The sequence below is a fragment of the Eleutherodactylus coqui genome, chromosome 4, assembly GCF_035609145.1.
Source record: "Eleutherodactylus coqui strain aEleCoq1 chromosome 4, aEleCoq1.hap1, whole genome shotgun sequence".
Taxonomy (NCBI): Eukaryota; Metazoa; Chordata; class Amphibia; order Anura; family Eleutherodactylidae; genus Eleutherodactylus; species Eleutherodactylus coqui.
Genome location: NC_089840.1, coordinates 194,449,562 through 194,466,663, shown reverse-complemented (window position 1 = coordinate 194,466,663; position 17,102 = coordinate 194,449,562). Strand labels below are relative to the sequence as shown.

At 41.1% G+C, this 17,102-nt stretch overlaps 1 protein-coding gene across 1 annotated transcript in view; it reads right to left on the bottom strand.

Annotated features, from left to right (window-relative positions):
• The window catches only part of COL13A1 (collagen type XIII alpha 1 chain), a 265,902-nt gene that overhangs the window by 84,253 nt on the left and 164,547 nt on the right, over positions 1-17,102 (bottom strand). Inside the window, exons 16-20 of the mRNA XM_066601620.1 lie at positions 15,353-15,409; positions 7,543-7,659; positions 5,309-5,350; positions 3,051-3,077; positions 1,555-1,590 (exon numbers count right to left, since the gene is read on the bottom strand). Of these exons, the coding sequence (XP_066457717.1) occupies positions 1,555-1,590; positions 3,051-3,077; positions 5,309-5,350; positions 7,543-7,659; positions 15,353-15,409 (279 nt within the window). The remainder of the gene's footprint in view (positions 1-1,554; positions 1,591-3,050; positions 3,078-5,308; positions 5,351-7,542; positions 7,660-15,352; positions 15,410-17,102) is intronic.

The window sequence follows — 17,102 nt, the reverse complement described above, 5'->3', positions numbered from 1 at the left end:
ACAAAAATATATTTATAATAAACTTATTTGCTTTTTACATGTACAACATATAAAGTTTTTTTTACAAAAAGTCCCACGTGCGTTACTCTTAACTTTGAATTACGTTAAATTATACAATTTGTCATGATAATAATCTGATACAATCTTGTGCCATCTAATAAAAGAAGTGTATGTTAAATGTATGTGCTTAACACGGGAGCCTATGGCTGGGTTCACACAGGGCGGATTTGCCACGGAAATTCCATGCGGAATTCCTGCGCGGCATGTTTGCCTGCGGCCGCTAATCTCGGGATTAGCTAGCCATGTGGACGAGATTTCTCAGAAATCTCGACCACACGGGACGGCCAATCCGCTGCGGTTAATCTGGCCGCAGCGGAAGAGCGAGCGGCCGGGCCGCTTCAAAGCCACAGCGGGTTTTTCTGCGGCGCTTCTCCCGGCGGAAATCTTGCGGGTTTTGCTGCGGCCAAACCGCGAGATTTCCGGCAGGATTCCGCCCCGTGTGACCCCAGCCTAAGTGTGACGGATGGCGTGCATGAAGACATACGTCATAGTTATCCTAAAAGAATCCGGTATCTTCATCTACCAGAAGCAGCTGAAAATGAGAGAAATAGCCGAGGGGGCACAGCACTCAGGTGAGCGCTACAGTCCCCTCATTCTAGTAGTCGGTGGGGGTCTCAGCAGCGGGACCTTAATGATCAATGCTTTTGACATGTCTCTATGACATGTCAAAAGTTTTCCAAAATTGTAGATACTCTTAGATTACTCATGATTTCCTCCCCGATGCTGGTTAAGTCTCATACTACATGTCATGTGATGTCAAAGTAGAGCATGTAAAAAGAGTGATGACGAGGGAAGAATAAATGGATCCTAATGGTAGCTATATTACCAAGTTTACTGTTTTAAGATTTTGGGCTCTGAATTTCTTTTTTCAATCCCAAGAAAAATTTAAACTGTTCATTCTATAAACCAATTGTGTTCCAACAACAAAACACTGAAGGCCATCAAAGTGCACCTTATGCTTAGATGCAAAGGCAGTAGTGATGTGTCAGGATAAGCACATTTACACGCAAAGATGATTGCTCAAAAGATGGCTTTTGAGTGATCATTTTGTATAAGCTACTAATTGGTACCAATGCCAATTAGCAGCTTATTAATGCGCGTGAGCCACTGGGAGCTATATTCAGAGAACAGCGGGTGGTCTGTTCTCTGAATACATTCCCTTAGTTCTGCTGTGGGACTGACAGTTGAGACAATGTTATCAGCACTCCCTGCGGAGAACAAAGCATGAAGTCCCTGCTATCAGCTCTTCTGCTGAATGATGGATTTTATGCCAAACATAGAATCATCGTTAGGTAAAAAATGAAAGACCGGTACATTTACATGCAACGATTATCGCTCAAAAGATGGCTTTTGAGCGAATTTTGAGCGATAATCGTTATGTGTAAAAGGGCCTCTACTTTACAAGATGTGAAACCAGACATGTTTAGTGCAATGTTTATTCTAGACTATGAATGCTTTTGTTGTAACCGAATGCTCTAAATATTGTCATTTTACCTTCCTTCCTGGGATTCCTGCAGTCCCTGCTTCTCCCTGCAAGGTAAAGAAACTTATAAAACGTTTTGTACATTTTCAGTAAAAAAAAAAGGAAAATAAGATCAACAGGCTGGATTTTAGCTGATGGAAGACTACATTATAAAATCTACAACACAACAATCTTGAATGATCATTCTTGCACAACAGGCAATAGTGCACAACTCTTTTCAGTTCATTTGCCAACTGGTAAATGTGATTAACTAAATTAACTCAATAACTATCATAATTAGTTATCCAATGCAGTTTCCAAAATATAAACTGAATATTTCTAATGTATCAGAGAGGACTATTCAAAAACTTCATCATGGAATTCTAAATTGGTTGGGGAGGGTCCCCATTCAGAGTGGAGAATGGCTACAAAGAGCATTTCTTGCTCTGAAGGACCCAGCATGTCCGTATATTACACAGATGGCTCAATAATTTCATAAAGAACTTTGCAATGCTTCATATTACCTGTGTTGGCACTGCAGGGATTTTGAACATTTGCCGCCAAGTTCTCCCACAGATTATATCTGATCTCTGTGGTTGTTACTTGTTGGCCTTGCTGTGTGTAATCTGCTGAAGTCTATGGTAAAACCTGCCATAGATTTCCACAATAATTCACAACAGTTTGTGGAGTAAGTTATAATGAATTAGAAGGGCTCTCAGCAGCCCCACCAGCCAAGACCCACTCACATTTTGTAAAAGTGGGGCAAGGGTAGTGGAAATGAACAAAAGTCACAAATTGTTTGAGCAAGTGGTACCTGCACAAAAATGTACAACTTTTTAAAACAGAATTCTGGTGTAAACTGCTGTATGAATTCCTTCCCAAATATCACAGTAGACAACCTATTTAAAAAGTTTCTTCAGAATAGGTCTTGATTTGAATAGTTGATTGGCAGTAATCTGCTACTCGGGATCCTGGCCAATGAGGTGTTATCCCAGTGCCTGACAGTGTTTACTGAGCAGGAAACAGATAGCTCTGTACGTGTTGTAGTGACACTGATATGTTCTGATCAGTTAATCACTGATCCTAAGGACAGGTCAGCCATACTGTAGAGGTTGACAACCCCTTTAGATACAAAATTGTTTGCTGTAGTCTGGGGCAGAGTGCAATATTATTGTGGGAAAGGGTCATGTGGTACCAATTATTGACTTCTGATAGTCTATTCAGATGCCCATTACAGTACAAGACTAGTACATGGGAATGTGCTGGAATATAAGGTCATAACAAACCAAGGAAACTACCAAGGAAAGGAGGTAAGATTTTTTAGGCACTGATGAAGAATAAACCTTCAACGTAATGCTGTAAAGAAAGTATGGCCAAAAAGTTTGATTATGGGGGGGGGGGGGGGGGGGGTAATGCTTATTTTACATTAGCTGTAGTAACTATTTTACATTAGTTGTAGTAACTATTAATTTTTAACTTTAACCCTTAAAATAGTCTGGAAATTATTATAACCACAAAAATTCTTTACCTTGAGCCCTGCAGGTCCAGGCAATCCCTAGGAATTAAAGAAACAAACCACACAATGAGAAATCCTAAATACTATGATAATGTCAGTAAAGTTGAATTACAGTTATGCTTTGCTCAGGTAAGCAACCAAATTTTGTTTGTTCCACAGACTCAACATGAAAATCAAGTCAAGCCAAGAAGTGGCATCACCACATCAAGCTCAAAGTTTGTTTATTTTGTACTATCCATAAGCCTCAACCTGTTTATTAGTCCACAGCTGCATTCACAATTCTGTAGGTTTAACAGCTGAAATCCCCAATATTCTTAGTTAACCCAATGTCTGCACAGAGCAATCACTAGGGATTTTTCATCTTTACACACGGCACCATAGAGTAATTTGATATCAGATAGGATTCCACATCAAAAAACAATTGATTTGCAGTAAAATCAAGGCATTACCTCAACTTCAATGTTCTCATTGGGAAATCCATCACAATGAATCCATCATAAATGTTTACCCATGGGAAAGAAAATTGCAATCAACCATGCCAACGCTGAATTTTGTTAACGTCATGGTAATATCGTAATTTTACCATGGAACCCTAGCCATAGAACTAACTGTCCCAATGCATTATGGGAACTCAGCTTAGATGAGTTTGACAAAAATGTGGTGGCTATTTGGATGTAATTAAGGGTCAGTAAAATTTAAGTAATGTCATATATTTGCAAAGTCACTTAACTTTTTAAGGCTCTATTCCCATCTGTGTCAGAAGCTCCATTCAATGCCGGATGAAAATGTCATGCATGCTGGACAGGTTAAGGAACCAAAAGGACTCTATTGTAGTCAATAGGGTCCATTTGGCACAGTTTGGTTCCATTATGAGATTTGTTCATCCAGGGAATTCTGTTTTTCTGCTCCCATAATGGAATCCCTAGCGCAGATGTGAATTAAACCTAAGTAGATTAATTCTACATACAGTATACAAGCTGTAAATTGGTCTTCAAATTGGACATCCTATATAAGGCATTTGTTTTTTTAAGCTACCAGTCACTGTATTAGCTGCTATGGTAGTAGCTCTACAACTGATTTCCAAAATGAATGAAGAAATTGCAATTCCGATTTAAGATGATAAAGAGCTGGTAACTTCAATATAGCTCAAAGATGTCACTTCTCAATTAAATTGTAGTATTTTGCCTAGGACTGCACGGCCATGATGCATTTTGATTAAGGTCAATTAAACCAACAAGCCAACACTAATACCATTTTAATCATGCCAGTGATTTTTTTCTCCTCATTCATCATGTAACGAGTGCCCCGGTATATATAAATTGGCTAGTATTATCTTGGTTAGATATTCCTTTCTATCTGAACCATCCTAAGAAGTCCTTCTCCCCAGGTGGGTCATGTAATCTCATTCTGACTACCTGAAAATTACTTGGCTTTATGTTCTCTCAAGAAGTCAGTTTTTCAGTCAGCATAATTCCGTTGTGATTATATTATATGGACTCTACCATACAAGCACTTCATGGGGGGACAGAACCCCCTGTCACAGTTACTGATGAAGATTAGAGTCTCCTGCCACACAGTTATAATGAAGGAGCTCACAGCTCATCTTCCTGACTGCTAACTTATGGTTTGTAGTTTAATAGGAGAATATAGATTATAGAAGACAATTGCAGTGTTGTGGAGTGGGTGCTATCTCTAGCTGGTCATGTAATGCTGTGCTGATGCATCATGGGAGAGTTATCACAGTATAGATAAAGTTAGGAGGGAGAAATTTCAGCATCAAGATAGTGCCTGAAAAATATCAAATAAGAGGCTGCATTGCATGGAAGCAACTGCAATATACCTAGGAGACGTCTAGAGTAGCATAGTAATGTAGTAACATATTATGTTAGGCCGAAAGAAGGCAATGTCTATCCAGTTCAGTCTATTTCAACCCCCCTTTGTTGATCCAGAGGAAGACAAAAAAAAACTTTGAGGCAGAAGCCAATTTAGCTCTTTCTGGGGAAAAAAATTCCTTCCCAACTCCATAATGGCAGTCAGAATAATCTAAGACAATCAGGTAAGCAGCACAGGGATGGAAAAAATGTTTTTGCTTGAGTGGTCCTTTAAACAGTATAGTGGTAGCCTTTTCACTTTTCTTGAGTAGCCTCAAAAAGAAAGTTTCTCAAAAAGTTCTACATCTTTGCTAGTCGCAACTTAGATCACAGCAGGCAAATAATGTCCTTAGAATAATGCTTTATATGTCACAGATATATTGAAAGAGTCAGACTTACTTTTCCATCTTTTCCAGGTTTACCCGACTCCCCAACTTTTCCCTGAGAGAAAAAAGGAGATACAAACAGAACTCTGTAAACTCAATTGATCACTAATTTTAAATTGGTTAAACTTTTCTTGTCCAACCAGGAATAGCAGCGAGTCGGGACTTCAAAGTCTCCTGGGGTCTTTTTTTAGTTTGATTTTCTGCTGAGAACAGGATCACTACATATCAGAGTGTCACTTCCTCTCCCTGGTATTTAAGTCTGGAGTGGAGGAAATAACATCGGTGTCACTCTCTGACACATGTGTTTGGACTTTGATAGCCCTGCTAGAGACAGGAGCAATGAAAACACTGAAAAAGTAACTTTTACGAATGTTGTTTCACTTTTCCTATTGAATACCGAGTAATAGGTTGATTCAAAAAATCACTAATAAGTTGCGATGTTGTCTGTACTGGACATGTAGAAGGTAATACATGCTTACATACTATGTTACATTGTTAGAAACAGAAAAATTCAACATGGTCCTTCTAGTCCTCCCCTATATTATTTCCTTCTCAGGCTGGATCTATGCTTATCCCCGGCAGCTTGAATTCATTTATTGTTGATTTCTCAACTACGTCTGTTGGAAGTTTGTTCGGCATTTACTACTCTATCAGTAAAAAATATTTCCTGATGTTGCTTCTGATCTTCCCCCAACTAATCTCCGATTGTGCCCCCTTGTTCTAGTTTTTAGCTTCTTATTAAAAACTATTTCCTCCTGAACCTTTTTAAACAATTTTACATACTTAAGGGTTTTGATCCCTTCTTTGCTCCAGGATTAACACCTTTAAGGATGTGGTCTAGTTTGGTATTTAAGGATGCTTTCATTGGATTTTTGGATCTTCACTCTACTGAAACCATAACTTTATTGTTTTTCCATAAACATATCCATATGAGGGCTTGTTCGTTATGAGGGCAGCTATAGTTTTCATCGGTACCATTTTGGGGTGCATATAAGGTATTGTATAACTGAAAAAAATGGGTGGGCAGGGCGAAAAAGGACAGCAATTGTAGAATTTTTTTTTTTGCTTTACAATGTTCATGATATATAAAGTATATATCTTTTTTTTTGCAGGTTGGTATGATTATGATGAAACCTAAATTATGTACTTTAATGTTTTTCTACGTTTACAAAATAAAAGCCTTTTTTGGAAAATAATTATTTTTGGCAGTGCCGCATTCAGGGAGACCCATAGCTTTTTTATTCTTCCACCAACTGAGCTGGATAAGGGTTTGTTCTTTGTGTTCCGAGTTGTAGTTTTTATTGGTAACATTTGGGGTACATATGCCTCTTTGATCACTTTTATTGAATTTTTTTCAGGGGTAGAAAGAACAAAAACATTTTGGCTTTGATTTTTCTTTCTTTTTCTATTTTTTTCTGGTTCATCTTATAGGATAATCCTGTGTCCCCTGTCCTCCTCATTGTGGGGTTGCTTCACCCTACCCCTTCCCCGCAGTAAGGAGGAGACTGAACAGAGTGGTGGTCATGTAAGCGCACTAGTACTCCATTCACTTTCAATGGGACTGCTGAGTACCCGCCCAGGTATTTCTGTCACCCCCATTGAAATGAATGGAGAGCTGACTGTACACGCTCAACCAGTGCTCCAATCAGAGTGACATAACTGTGAGGGAAGAACACCCCCCGCAATGACAGGAAGGCAGCCATGGGAGTACTGTTCTTCAGACCAGTGGGGTTCTCAGTGGTGAGGTCTTACTTTTATCACCATGTTCTGGAACCCATAACCTCTTTATTTTTTCATTGGCCTGGCTGTGTGAGGGCTTATTTTTTTGCAAGGCAAGCTGTAGTTTCTATTGGGACCATTTTGTGGTGCATGGGACTTTTAATCACTTTTTATTCCACTTTTGGGAGACAGGGTAACCAAAAAAGTGCAATTCTGGTATTGTGTTTTTCTTAGTTTACTGACAATATTTACCATTCGGGATAAACAGTACAATATTCAAACTTTTACAAATTCGGATACTAATATTCTACTTTTTTTTAATTGGGTTCATTTTTTATGCACAATAAAGCTTTTTTGAAGTTTAAGTTTTTTAATGTTTAATGCTTAAAAAAAACAACTTTTATTAAACTTTTTGTTACTTATTTTTTGGCTCCCCCAGGGCACTTGAACTTTGTTTGATCACTTTTTCAATAAATGAGAGCCACAGGATAAATCCTTCTGATCTGTGCAAGAAGAGTTGAAACTTACAGGTGGCCCTGTAGCCCCAAGCAGTCCTGGATCTCCTTGAGGTCCTGTTGGCCCAGGAGGTCCAGGTGGTCCAGGTAAACCTGGTGGACCTTGTATTCCTGCTTGTCCTTGTTCCCCCTAGTTTGGAAAGACAAAGAGAGAAGAAAAGCAGAAATTATATCAAACAATTATTTACTTCAGTGGGCAAAATATGGATATCAGGCAGCAAAAGGCTTCGATCATATATAGAGCATAGATCATAGGGACAACAGAACAAGCAAGCAGTTTTTTTCTGGGTTAGTATGCATCAAACATCAAGGGGTTTCCTATGATAACATTTTTTAAAAACTTTAAATCTGAAACTTTTAAACTTTTTGGATACTCTTGTCAGAATACAGAGAAGAAGAATATACTATGGGTGAAAGTGCAAATGAATATATGCTACAGTGTGTAGCCATCGGACATACTGGAGATATGTGAACACGCACTAGCACCGAATCTCTCTTTAGATCCAGCATAATTGCATAAGCCTCAGCGATTTAGTTTTTGACTTGCAGCTCCTATATTATAACACTAGGCCTCTGGCATCTATGCTGTTGGAATGATGATTTCTTAGAAGGACGACATATGTTCTAAAAATATTCAGCTCTGAAACTCAATGTGCCCGAGAAGGGTTCTACATTTAAAGCTGGGATTATAAGTACAGCGGGTACAAGAATGCTTCAATGGCACGTTCTTCATTTATTGTTGTTTATTGGAGAAGAGTCTCTAACAGCAGAAAGACATTCTGGATCTCTACTAGGTGCTTTACATTTAAATGCAGTGTAATGTAAAGGTTTACTGCAGTGTATATTTACTGTCTTGTGGGATTTGTCCTTCCCCATATCCCTGACTTCAGGACATTTACTGCAGAAAGACCAGGGCAACATACTATCATGGAAATATAAGTCAGCAGCTTCAGTTTAGTAATGCTGATAAAGTAAATGAAGTGCTATTAGGCTAAGGCTACACGGCAGCTTTGGCTACGATGAGGGTTGAACAACCAGGGATCGGTGGGTATCACCGTAACATCGCACTGTCATTGAACTCAGTGGAGTCGCAGCGCAAATTGGAGGATGCCGTGACTGCAACATTGTAGTCACAAAAAATTAATGGATGTTTTGCAATTGTGATGTCGCTGTCGGGACAAACTAACCGCTCACACTGCAAGTCCATTACGCTCAATGCAAGTCTGATGTTGCATCCTTAGTTGTGGGACCCCTATCATGGCCAAAGTAGCCGTGTAGCTAGAGCCTTAGGCAAAACTTTTTGAAGGGCTCCAAGATAAGTTTTTCAAATATGTATGCCCCGTTCTAATAAATTATATGCTGCAGACACCTTTGGGGGGCATTTTTCTTTTCTTTTTTGTACTTAAATGCATGCATTTTGGGTTAATAATCATTTTTGCAACATGGCTTAACCCCTTAAGGACACGGCCCTTTTTTTCCCCATTTTTGTTTTTTCCTCCCCTCTTTTAAAAATTCTTAACTCTTTTATTTATCAATTGCCGTCACTGTCTAAAGCCTTGTTTTTTTGTAGGAAGGCTTGTATATTTTAATGGTACTATTTAATGTGCCATATGATGTATGGAAAAACCCTTAAGAAAATTCTAAGTAGAATGAAAAGGATAAAAAACGTAATTCTGCCATTTTTGAGTACGCCTTGTTTCTACAGCATACACACTGCAACAAAAATGACATTCAATCATTTCAGAAGGACCCCGGCTGCCATGATACCCACAAGGCAACCCACTATCTCATCGCAGGGGGCCGTACGGGACCCCAGAATATTGGTCGCGGAATTTAAATGCTGCTGTCAGAATTGACGGTGGCATTTAAAGGCATCACAGCTCTGATGAGCGGCATGGCATATTGGAGCTGTTGTGGGTGGGTGCCAGCTGTAAGAAACATCTGGTAGCCGCAATGTATGGAGCGAGATTGCCCTACGATCCCCCTTCATATATACCCCAAACCTGTAGGACATTACTTTACGTCCTATAGCATTAAGGAGTTAATTAAACATTTTGCACCACTTGTCTTCTGCAGCTTCTACATATCACTGTGCAATATATAGAAACTGTAGTCTAAGTCTTAGGCCAGATTCATATGAGTGAGCACGATATCGGGCCAAGAAACTCGTCTCGATATCGCGCTTGCCAGTGTGCGTTTTTCATGGTGAATCAAAGTGTTTTTGAACTATAAACGCATCACATGATTCCTGTGAAATTGTGATCCTCACGCAAGTGAAAGGATCACAAGTGTTTCCTATTGACTTCAGTGGGAAACATCACATCGCACTCGCATGCACATCACACGATATGCAAGTGCCATGCGATGGCTTTTACGGTCCCATTGAAAACAATGGGCAAAGCATTCAGACGAACGCCCAAAGATAGAATATGCTGTGATTTTGCTTTCCTCGCAGCAAGGCTCTTGTGAAATCGCTTGTGTGAATGAATCCCTTCAAAAGAAAGGATATCATATCAAGAACAATGGAGCTGTGTGCAGAGCTCAGACCACATGCTGTGGTCTGCAAACACCAGAGGCCCTTTTACATGCAAATGAAGCTGATAAATTGTTAATGGACATCAGTGTCCATTAACACTTTATGCAAAATGATTGCTAAAACTGTCAATCTTTCAATCGTTTGAAAGATTGTCCTTGCGTGTAAACGGGCCTTTAGACTGCACTTTCCATGCACAGGGATATGTAGATGCTGCTAAAGACAAAAAGTGCAACATTTTTAATGAAATCGTAATGCAAAAATGATTGTCATCCCAAAATATATGCATTTAAAGTTAATTTCACACGGTTGATCCCCATTTTGCTATGAGAAAATCACCGCAAAATCGTATCTTTGTTCACTGCGATTTTTTGAGCATCAGTGATGGTTTTTTTTAGAGAATAGCATTGCACCGTTGCTGCCCACAATAAAATGATGTGTTATTTAATTGCATAAGTCAATGGGACTTTCTAATGTTAAAATCGCATCGCAAAGCATGTTTGTTGCGTTGTGATGCGATAAAAAACAGGCTCCATAGGGATACATGGAAGATTAAAAAAAACACAACGCAGCAAGATAGAGCATGCTGAGATTTTTTTTTATCTCTCATGCTGAGATTTTTTTTATCTCTTAACAGTGAAAACATCACAGGTGGAAATGAAACCATTGGAAATCATTGGTTTCATAATCTGCTTTTATACTGACTAGCGCATCAGGCAAAATGGATTTTAAGCTCACCTTAAAATCATTGTTCAGCCAAAGAGTGCATGATGGCCGCGTTTACACGCAACATTTATTGCTCATATGCCATCGTTTGAATGAATTGTGACCGATAGTCATTGTGTGTAAATTGGCCTTTATAGTCTCAATAGGTGATTTTCTTGCCTGTGTGAAACCACCCTTAGTGAGAAAAAAAAATGCTTGGCAACAGTGTCCATAGTCTTTAAAGTGTTTTTTTTTTTTAGGTTTGGGTGTTTTCTACAAAACTCTTTCTGTATGTTGGATATAGGAGAATGGATCTCTACGCTGAAGATCTGTGGAGGATCAAGTATCCAGCCACCGTGGGGTTCGATTTCAATAGTAGTGTGAACATAGTGTTTCCTGTACATTAATTGTGTAAAGTGCTGTGTTCATTAAAAGTTTTGTTGGTTTGGGAAAAGTTACAACTGAACTTTTTGTTGAGATGCCCAGGTATTGTGGAGATCAGTGACTACTTAGGAAATGTTGGGTTATTCTTAGCTATCCTTTACTAGCATACTGCTTGGGAGATTGTAAATTGAGATTGCTATACACCAATAGATATCCTAGGCAACAAGGTAATCTGCAGCGCTGGTTGATAAGAGGCCTTGCTGTCCTAACACATGGTCTCATCAAGAACAAAGGAGTTATGCCGAAGCTTATGACCACACTAATCCCGAAAACTGTCAGTCATTCAATGACTTCACTTCTGGAACTTCTCTGGGTCGAAGGAGTATTGTTTAATATTAAGAGGTTTTTCTGGTGAAGTGTTAAGAGATAAGATGTCTTTACATACACTATTGAGATGAAATCTATAGTGTTGGGAATAAATGATTAAAGAATAAGGCTAAGAGAGAAAGCAAAGAACATTTCCTATATATATATATATATATATTTTTTTTTTAAATTTTTTTTTTATTTGATTCTGTAATTTTTTTTTAAACTTATTTTTGTAACAATTATTTTAACATCTATGTCCCCCATGATGTCATATAAAACCTCTGGTGGTTATTCCCATTTTTTCTTTTTTTTAAATCAATTTCACACTTTTCCACCGTAGCTGGGGCATCCTCAGAAGTGGCATCTAATAGTCACTAACAGAGCTGATCAGGGTCTGCTAGGACCCAGCAGCTTTGCTGTGTCAGGGAGCACCCAGCAGTCACATAATCACTGGGTCGAATAGCGGAAGTAATACTTCCGCTTTCTTTCTTCACTGCATAGCCCTTATTGATCGGTATGTAGCCTGTAAAGGTATTATTGTATCTTGATGCCACCGGAAGCTAGGGGTTTGACATGTCTTCCATGCAGGAACGCCCCTGTCACACCCCTAGCTTCCCATTGGTTCAATTGTGCCAGGTCCTGGAAGTAGCTGCAGAAGATACAATAATAGCTATACAGCCCTCCACTCCCAATCCTTTCCTGCAGTATGCTGCGGCTGTGAGGAGCATGTGTGGCAGAAACAAAATAGGCATACAGTGCGCCTCCGGTCCCAATGCTGCGGATGTCTGCAGTGTGCATGCCCCAGTGCCGCTCAGCAGTGGTCACATGTGGGGCCCGCCGGCTGTGTCGGCTGCCTTGTCCCACACTGGAGCAGCGGTGATATGTGCCGACCGCCGGCTCTCAGTCTGCATTACGACTGGCAACAGCGGGGGAGGTACATTGCGCGCACGTGGGAAGGAAGAGCCACCAAGGAATAGATACCAGCAGCGGGGAGGCTTGGACAGGGGGCGGAAGGTGCCACTGCGGAAGTATAGTGGGCTGCCACGGGAGATCACAAACAGCAGCGCGATGAAGCCGGCCAAGAAGCAGCTGCATTGGGACTGGAGCTGTGAAGGTACAGGGGGTGGCCAATAAAGAGCAGCAGCAGGGAGGACGGGGAGCCTTTCTGACTGCTCAGGAGGCGGCCCTGCAGCCGGGAGGCTGTATCACAGCAGGAAGCCGTGACTGCAGCCAGGAGCTGACAAGTTAATGTTTGTGGGCTGACACAAGCCTGGGTGCCAGCAGGGAGGAGCTTCTCTCAGTGCCGGGAGCTGACACGGGAGGCAGGAGCAGAGAAATGCATTTTAGTGGGCTGCCAGGACCCGCTTCAGGGGGCGTGACCCTGCTGTCACTCTTGACTCCTCCAGGACTTCCTGGTGGCATCAAGATACAATAATACCGCCTGTAAATGAGAAGGCAGAAGCGGTGGTTAAAAACCACTTCTACCTTCTTCTCTGGGTCCTCAGCTGTGACTAACAGCTGAGAACCCGGCCTGCTCCTGCTTAATTGCAGGAGCAGGAACTTTAATCCCGTGCTATGTTTTTACTATCGACCAGGATTGAAGCCCAGAAGCAAGTGCTGTAAATTTACTGTGCTTAGTCCTTAAGGGGTTAAAAACAACACTTTCACAGTTTTTCATGCAGTTGCATTAGCCAAAACTAGAAGTGGATTCAAAGGATATGGGAAATATAAAGGAAGGAGTTTTACTTCTTCTTCCTGTTAGATGGTTTTGGCTCAAAAACTGTATGAAGAACTGCTACCAATGTGTGAGACAATTCTCATACTGCCATAATACAGACACTAGGATGGGATTGTCCTCTGGGCAGGTGGAAAAAAACGAAATAGCCCTTTAAGTTAAGAGTTAGATATTTGTATTTCGCTATCATGCCACCACTTGGTATCATTGTCTTATTAGATAGAATTAAGCAAAAGCAAAACAAAAAAAGATAAATACAATTATGCAAACTGCTAAAATCAATAAGAAACCCTTTGGGAAGCAAGGCAGTAAATGAGCCAGAATGCCAAGCAAATAAAGGAGAGTACCTGGAAGATGCGCTTCCTTACGATCGCTGGCTGAACCGCCCGCACTGTATTAATCATAGCAGGCAACAGCTGATGGGGGACATCAGACCAGAAATTCCCAGTGCAAGGGTGGGAGGAAACAGTGCAAGATGGGCCAGCAAAGTGTGACAAGTCAGAAGATCGGACAAGACAAGAGAAGAAAGAACAGAGAAAGGGTAACAGAATGTTTTACTGTGAAACAGCACAAGTAGGAGGAGACCATTCAGGTACCGCTCTTTAAACCGCACATCATTTCATTTAGTTCTCATCAAACTGTTCTATAGAAAGCAATGATAATAACCACAGCCTTAATAGTGCTTACATTGAAGCTCATGTGAGTGTCTTGAAGTAGAACACAGAAGCTTGAGTAGCATTACTGGAATTCATGGACAATTGCCTTAATAAATATCCTTGGTCACATATATGATTAGTGATTTGTATGACAAACAATTTAGTGACGCCAGTGTCATTCTCGTTAGATTGGATGTAATACTTGATGCAATCTGCATTGCAATGCTATAGATATGTATAAAACATTCAAAAAAGTAAGGGTGCTTTCACATCTGCATTGGGGGTTCCGTTTCCCTGCTCCGTTCGGAAAGCAGGAAAGGGGAATCCTCATGGCCGCATGGCTCCATCTCTGGAAGGAACTAAACAGCGGATGAAGCCCATTGACTATAATGGGGACCGGTCGCTCTCTGCCCAGCTGCCTGGTATTTTGAGCTGGATTTGCGATAGAACCTCCAGCAGAAAGTTCTGACACAGATGTGAAACCACCCTAATACATCCAATACCCAAAAATTCCATTATACCCAACCATTTTACAAATGTCCACTATGCATTTTACTTGGATCTTTCAGATATCGTCTGGTGCTCTAAAATCTAAGTCTTCAAGTGGCTTAAATTATGTCAGACAACATTGACAAGTCTGTAGCTACTAATATATATATATCCCATGCACATTGGACAGATTAGCAGAATCTATCAATGGCACCTTTCCAATTGTGTCATCTAAACTGGTGGGTCAGATCCTATAATAATGGCCAAGGGTTTCAATAATGCTCACCAAATATACTGCTGAGCACAGATGATGAACATTTCTCCTAGTTATGGCTTTTGGACATGTACTGTATCAGTACCATGTTAGATAATGTGACTTGTAGCTGGACCCATTAGATACTTCCTGATCTCACATTGACCTCTGTGTGTCTGACATCCATAGGCAGGCACAATGAGGACAGCACTTCAATCCTATTGGCATTCATAGGTCAATTAGTTTGCCTTATGTGCGAGAGTACTTGTAGCCACTTGGCCGTGATGATCTACGACCCAAATAATGGACATTGGTCATAAGACTTCTGTGTTGCACCTCGCTTTAAAGAGATGTACCTTAGGTTTCCAAGTAAAATGGAAAAGAGAATAAACTTTTCTTCCATGTGATTTCAGTGGAAGAGTATTTTCAGGTTCTCTGTCATACAATGTCTGGCAGCTTCATATTGCATTTTCTTTATACATGCACCTTGCTAAGGCCCATTGAAAATGCCTATGCTGTAATGAGATGATGACCTTCAGTAAGGCTGAAGTAACAATATGACAATATAAGTAGCACACAATAGAAGACTATATATTTTTATTTGCTGGGATGATTAACGGTTCACTTCGAAAATGCAATATTGCAGCTCTGGTTGGGACATCGTCTGCAGAGGTTATTTAGTTGCAATTACCCACAAACCTTCAAAGTAAGAATCTGATTGGAGCGCAGTGCTGCAAAAGTAGTACTTATATATTCCTATTGGACAGCAGAAACACAGCGTCATATAATGTAAGTAGGTTTAACTTCCACATATACAGTGTCTTCTGTGTTGGGAACCAGAAAAATGCCAGACTATATATTTCATTACTAAAGCTATACATTCATACATATATAGCATTTGTAATGAAATATATGGTAAAGTTAGACTGCATATACATTTACACAGCATGTTAGGAATGAAATGTTAATAAGAAAAGCATGCATCAAAATAAGCATGTATACGTGTTAAGGTATGGTCCATAATGGGAATTAGTACTGGACATAATGACACATGATCGGATGTTGTACACTACAAATACATATGCATTTTGACAATTATTTAATTAGTCATCTATATAAATAGCTGTGAATAAAATCAACTACAAGTGTTACTGCATTTGAGAAGATGAGGGATATCTAGATGTACTGTATAAATAAGGATTAACCAGGCACATATTCCAGGCATACCATCCAGAGGCGAAATTGAATGCAAAATCTGTAATTGGGCCCCCAACTATAATGCTTCATTCATAATACTGGGCTCCCTATATGGCGAAGAGGCCTTATACGCAATTCAATACGATGGCTGTGATTGGTTCTCCGAGCGCTGCATTGATTGGCTGAATCTCCGCACTAGAAAACCAATCAGAGCCTCCGCTTCCTGGCGGCAGGGTTCACGAACTCTGTTACCAGGAAGCGATGTTCTATCGGCTGCTGAGGACTGAAGCAAGAGCGACGGAGCTCTGGAGACCAGCGGGAGGGAGCCGAACGGCGCCTGCCAGGTAAGTATAAGACACTCCCTGAAAATAAGACCCTGTGCCTCTTTTGAGGCAAAATTAATATAAGGCAGGCTCTTATTTGGGGGAAATATGGTACTTTACTTATCTGAGGTTTATTACTATAGGCTAATGGCCCTTTAACATGGGCGATTATGGGGGCGTGGCTAGCGGATGGCCGAGCAGGGCGCATAAGGAGAGTACTCCCGGTCATACCTCACCCAGAACACTGAACCAACCTCCACAAAAAGGCGATATCGGGCAAAAATGAGTCAGGCAAGGAAGCGGGCGACAGCGGAGACCAGAACACCGGCGGAGAACAGAAAGAAGAGCGGCATGGAGCGCTACCTTGGAGCGCCGGGGCCGCATGTAAGAAGAGGCAAGATGGCGCCGGAGAGCACCGAGACCTCCCTCCTACAAGCTGCCGGCACGGCACAGCAGCGCTCATCCCCGCAACCCCCGCTGACAGAAGGGAGGGGGAGAGCAGCAGCAGTGAAGCCCAGCACTGATAGCACACAGAGGGAAGCACAGGAGACAACGGAGAGTGCAGGGGCCTCCCTCCTACAAGCTGCCGGCACGGCACAGCAGTGCTCATCACCACAACCCCCCCTGACAGAAGGGAGGGGGAGAGCAGCAGCAGTGAAGCCCAGCACTGATATCCTTCAGAGAGGCACACAGAAAACAAAGATGGCGCCGTCCACAGGGCACACACGTGGAGCGGAGCTCCCTGCTGAATACATAGAGCAGCAGCACTCACCCCTGCAGCGTTCACCAGCCAGCAGCTTCTCAGGAGAAGAGGATGAACACAGAGGACTGCAAGAGACAAGCAGCAAGGAGGAAGAGACCCCACAGACTTCACCAGAAAGCAGCCAAACAGTGAGTAAAAGGCACAATAATACACCTACACTCACGCT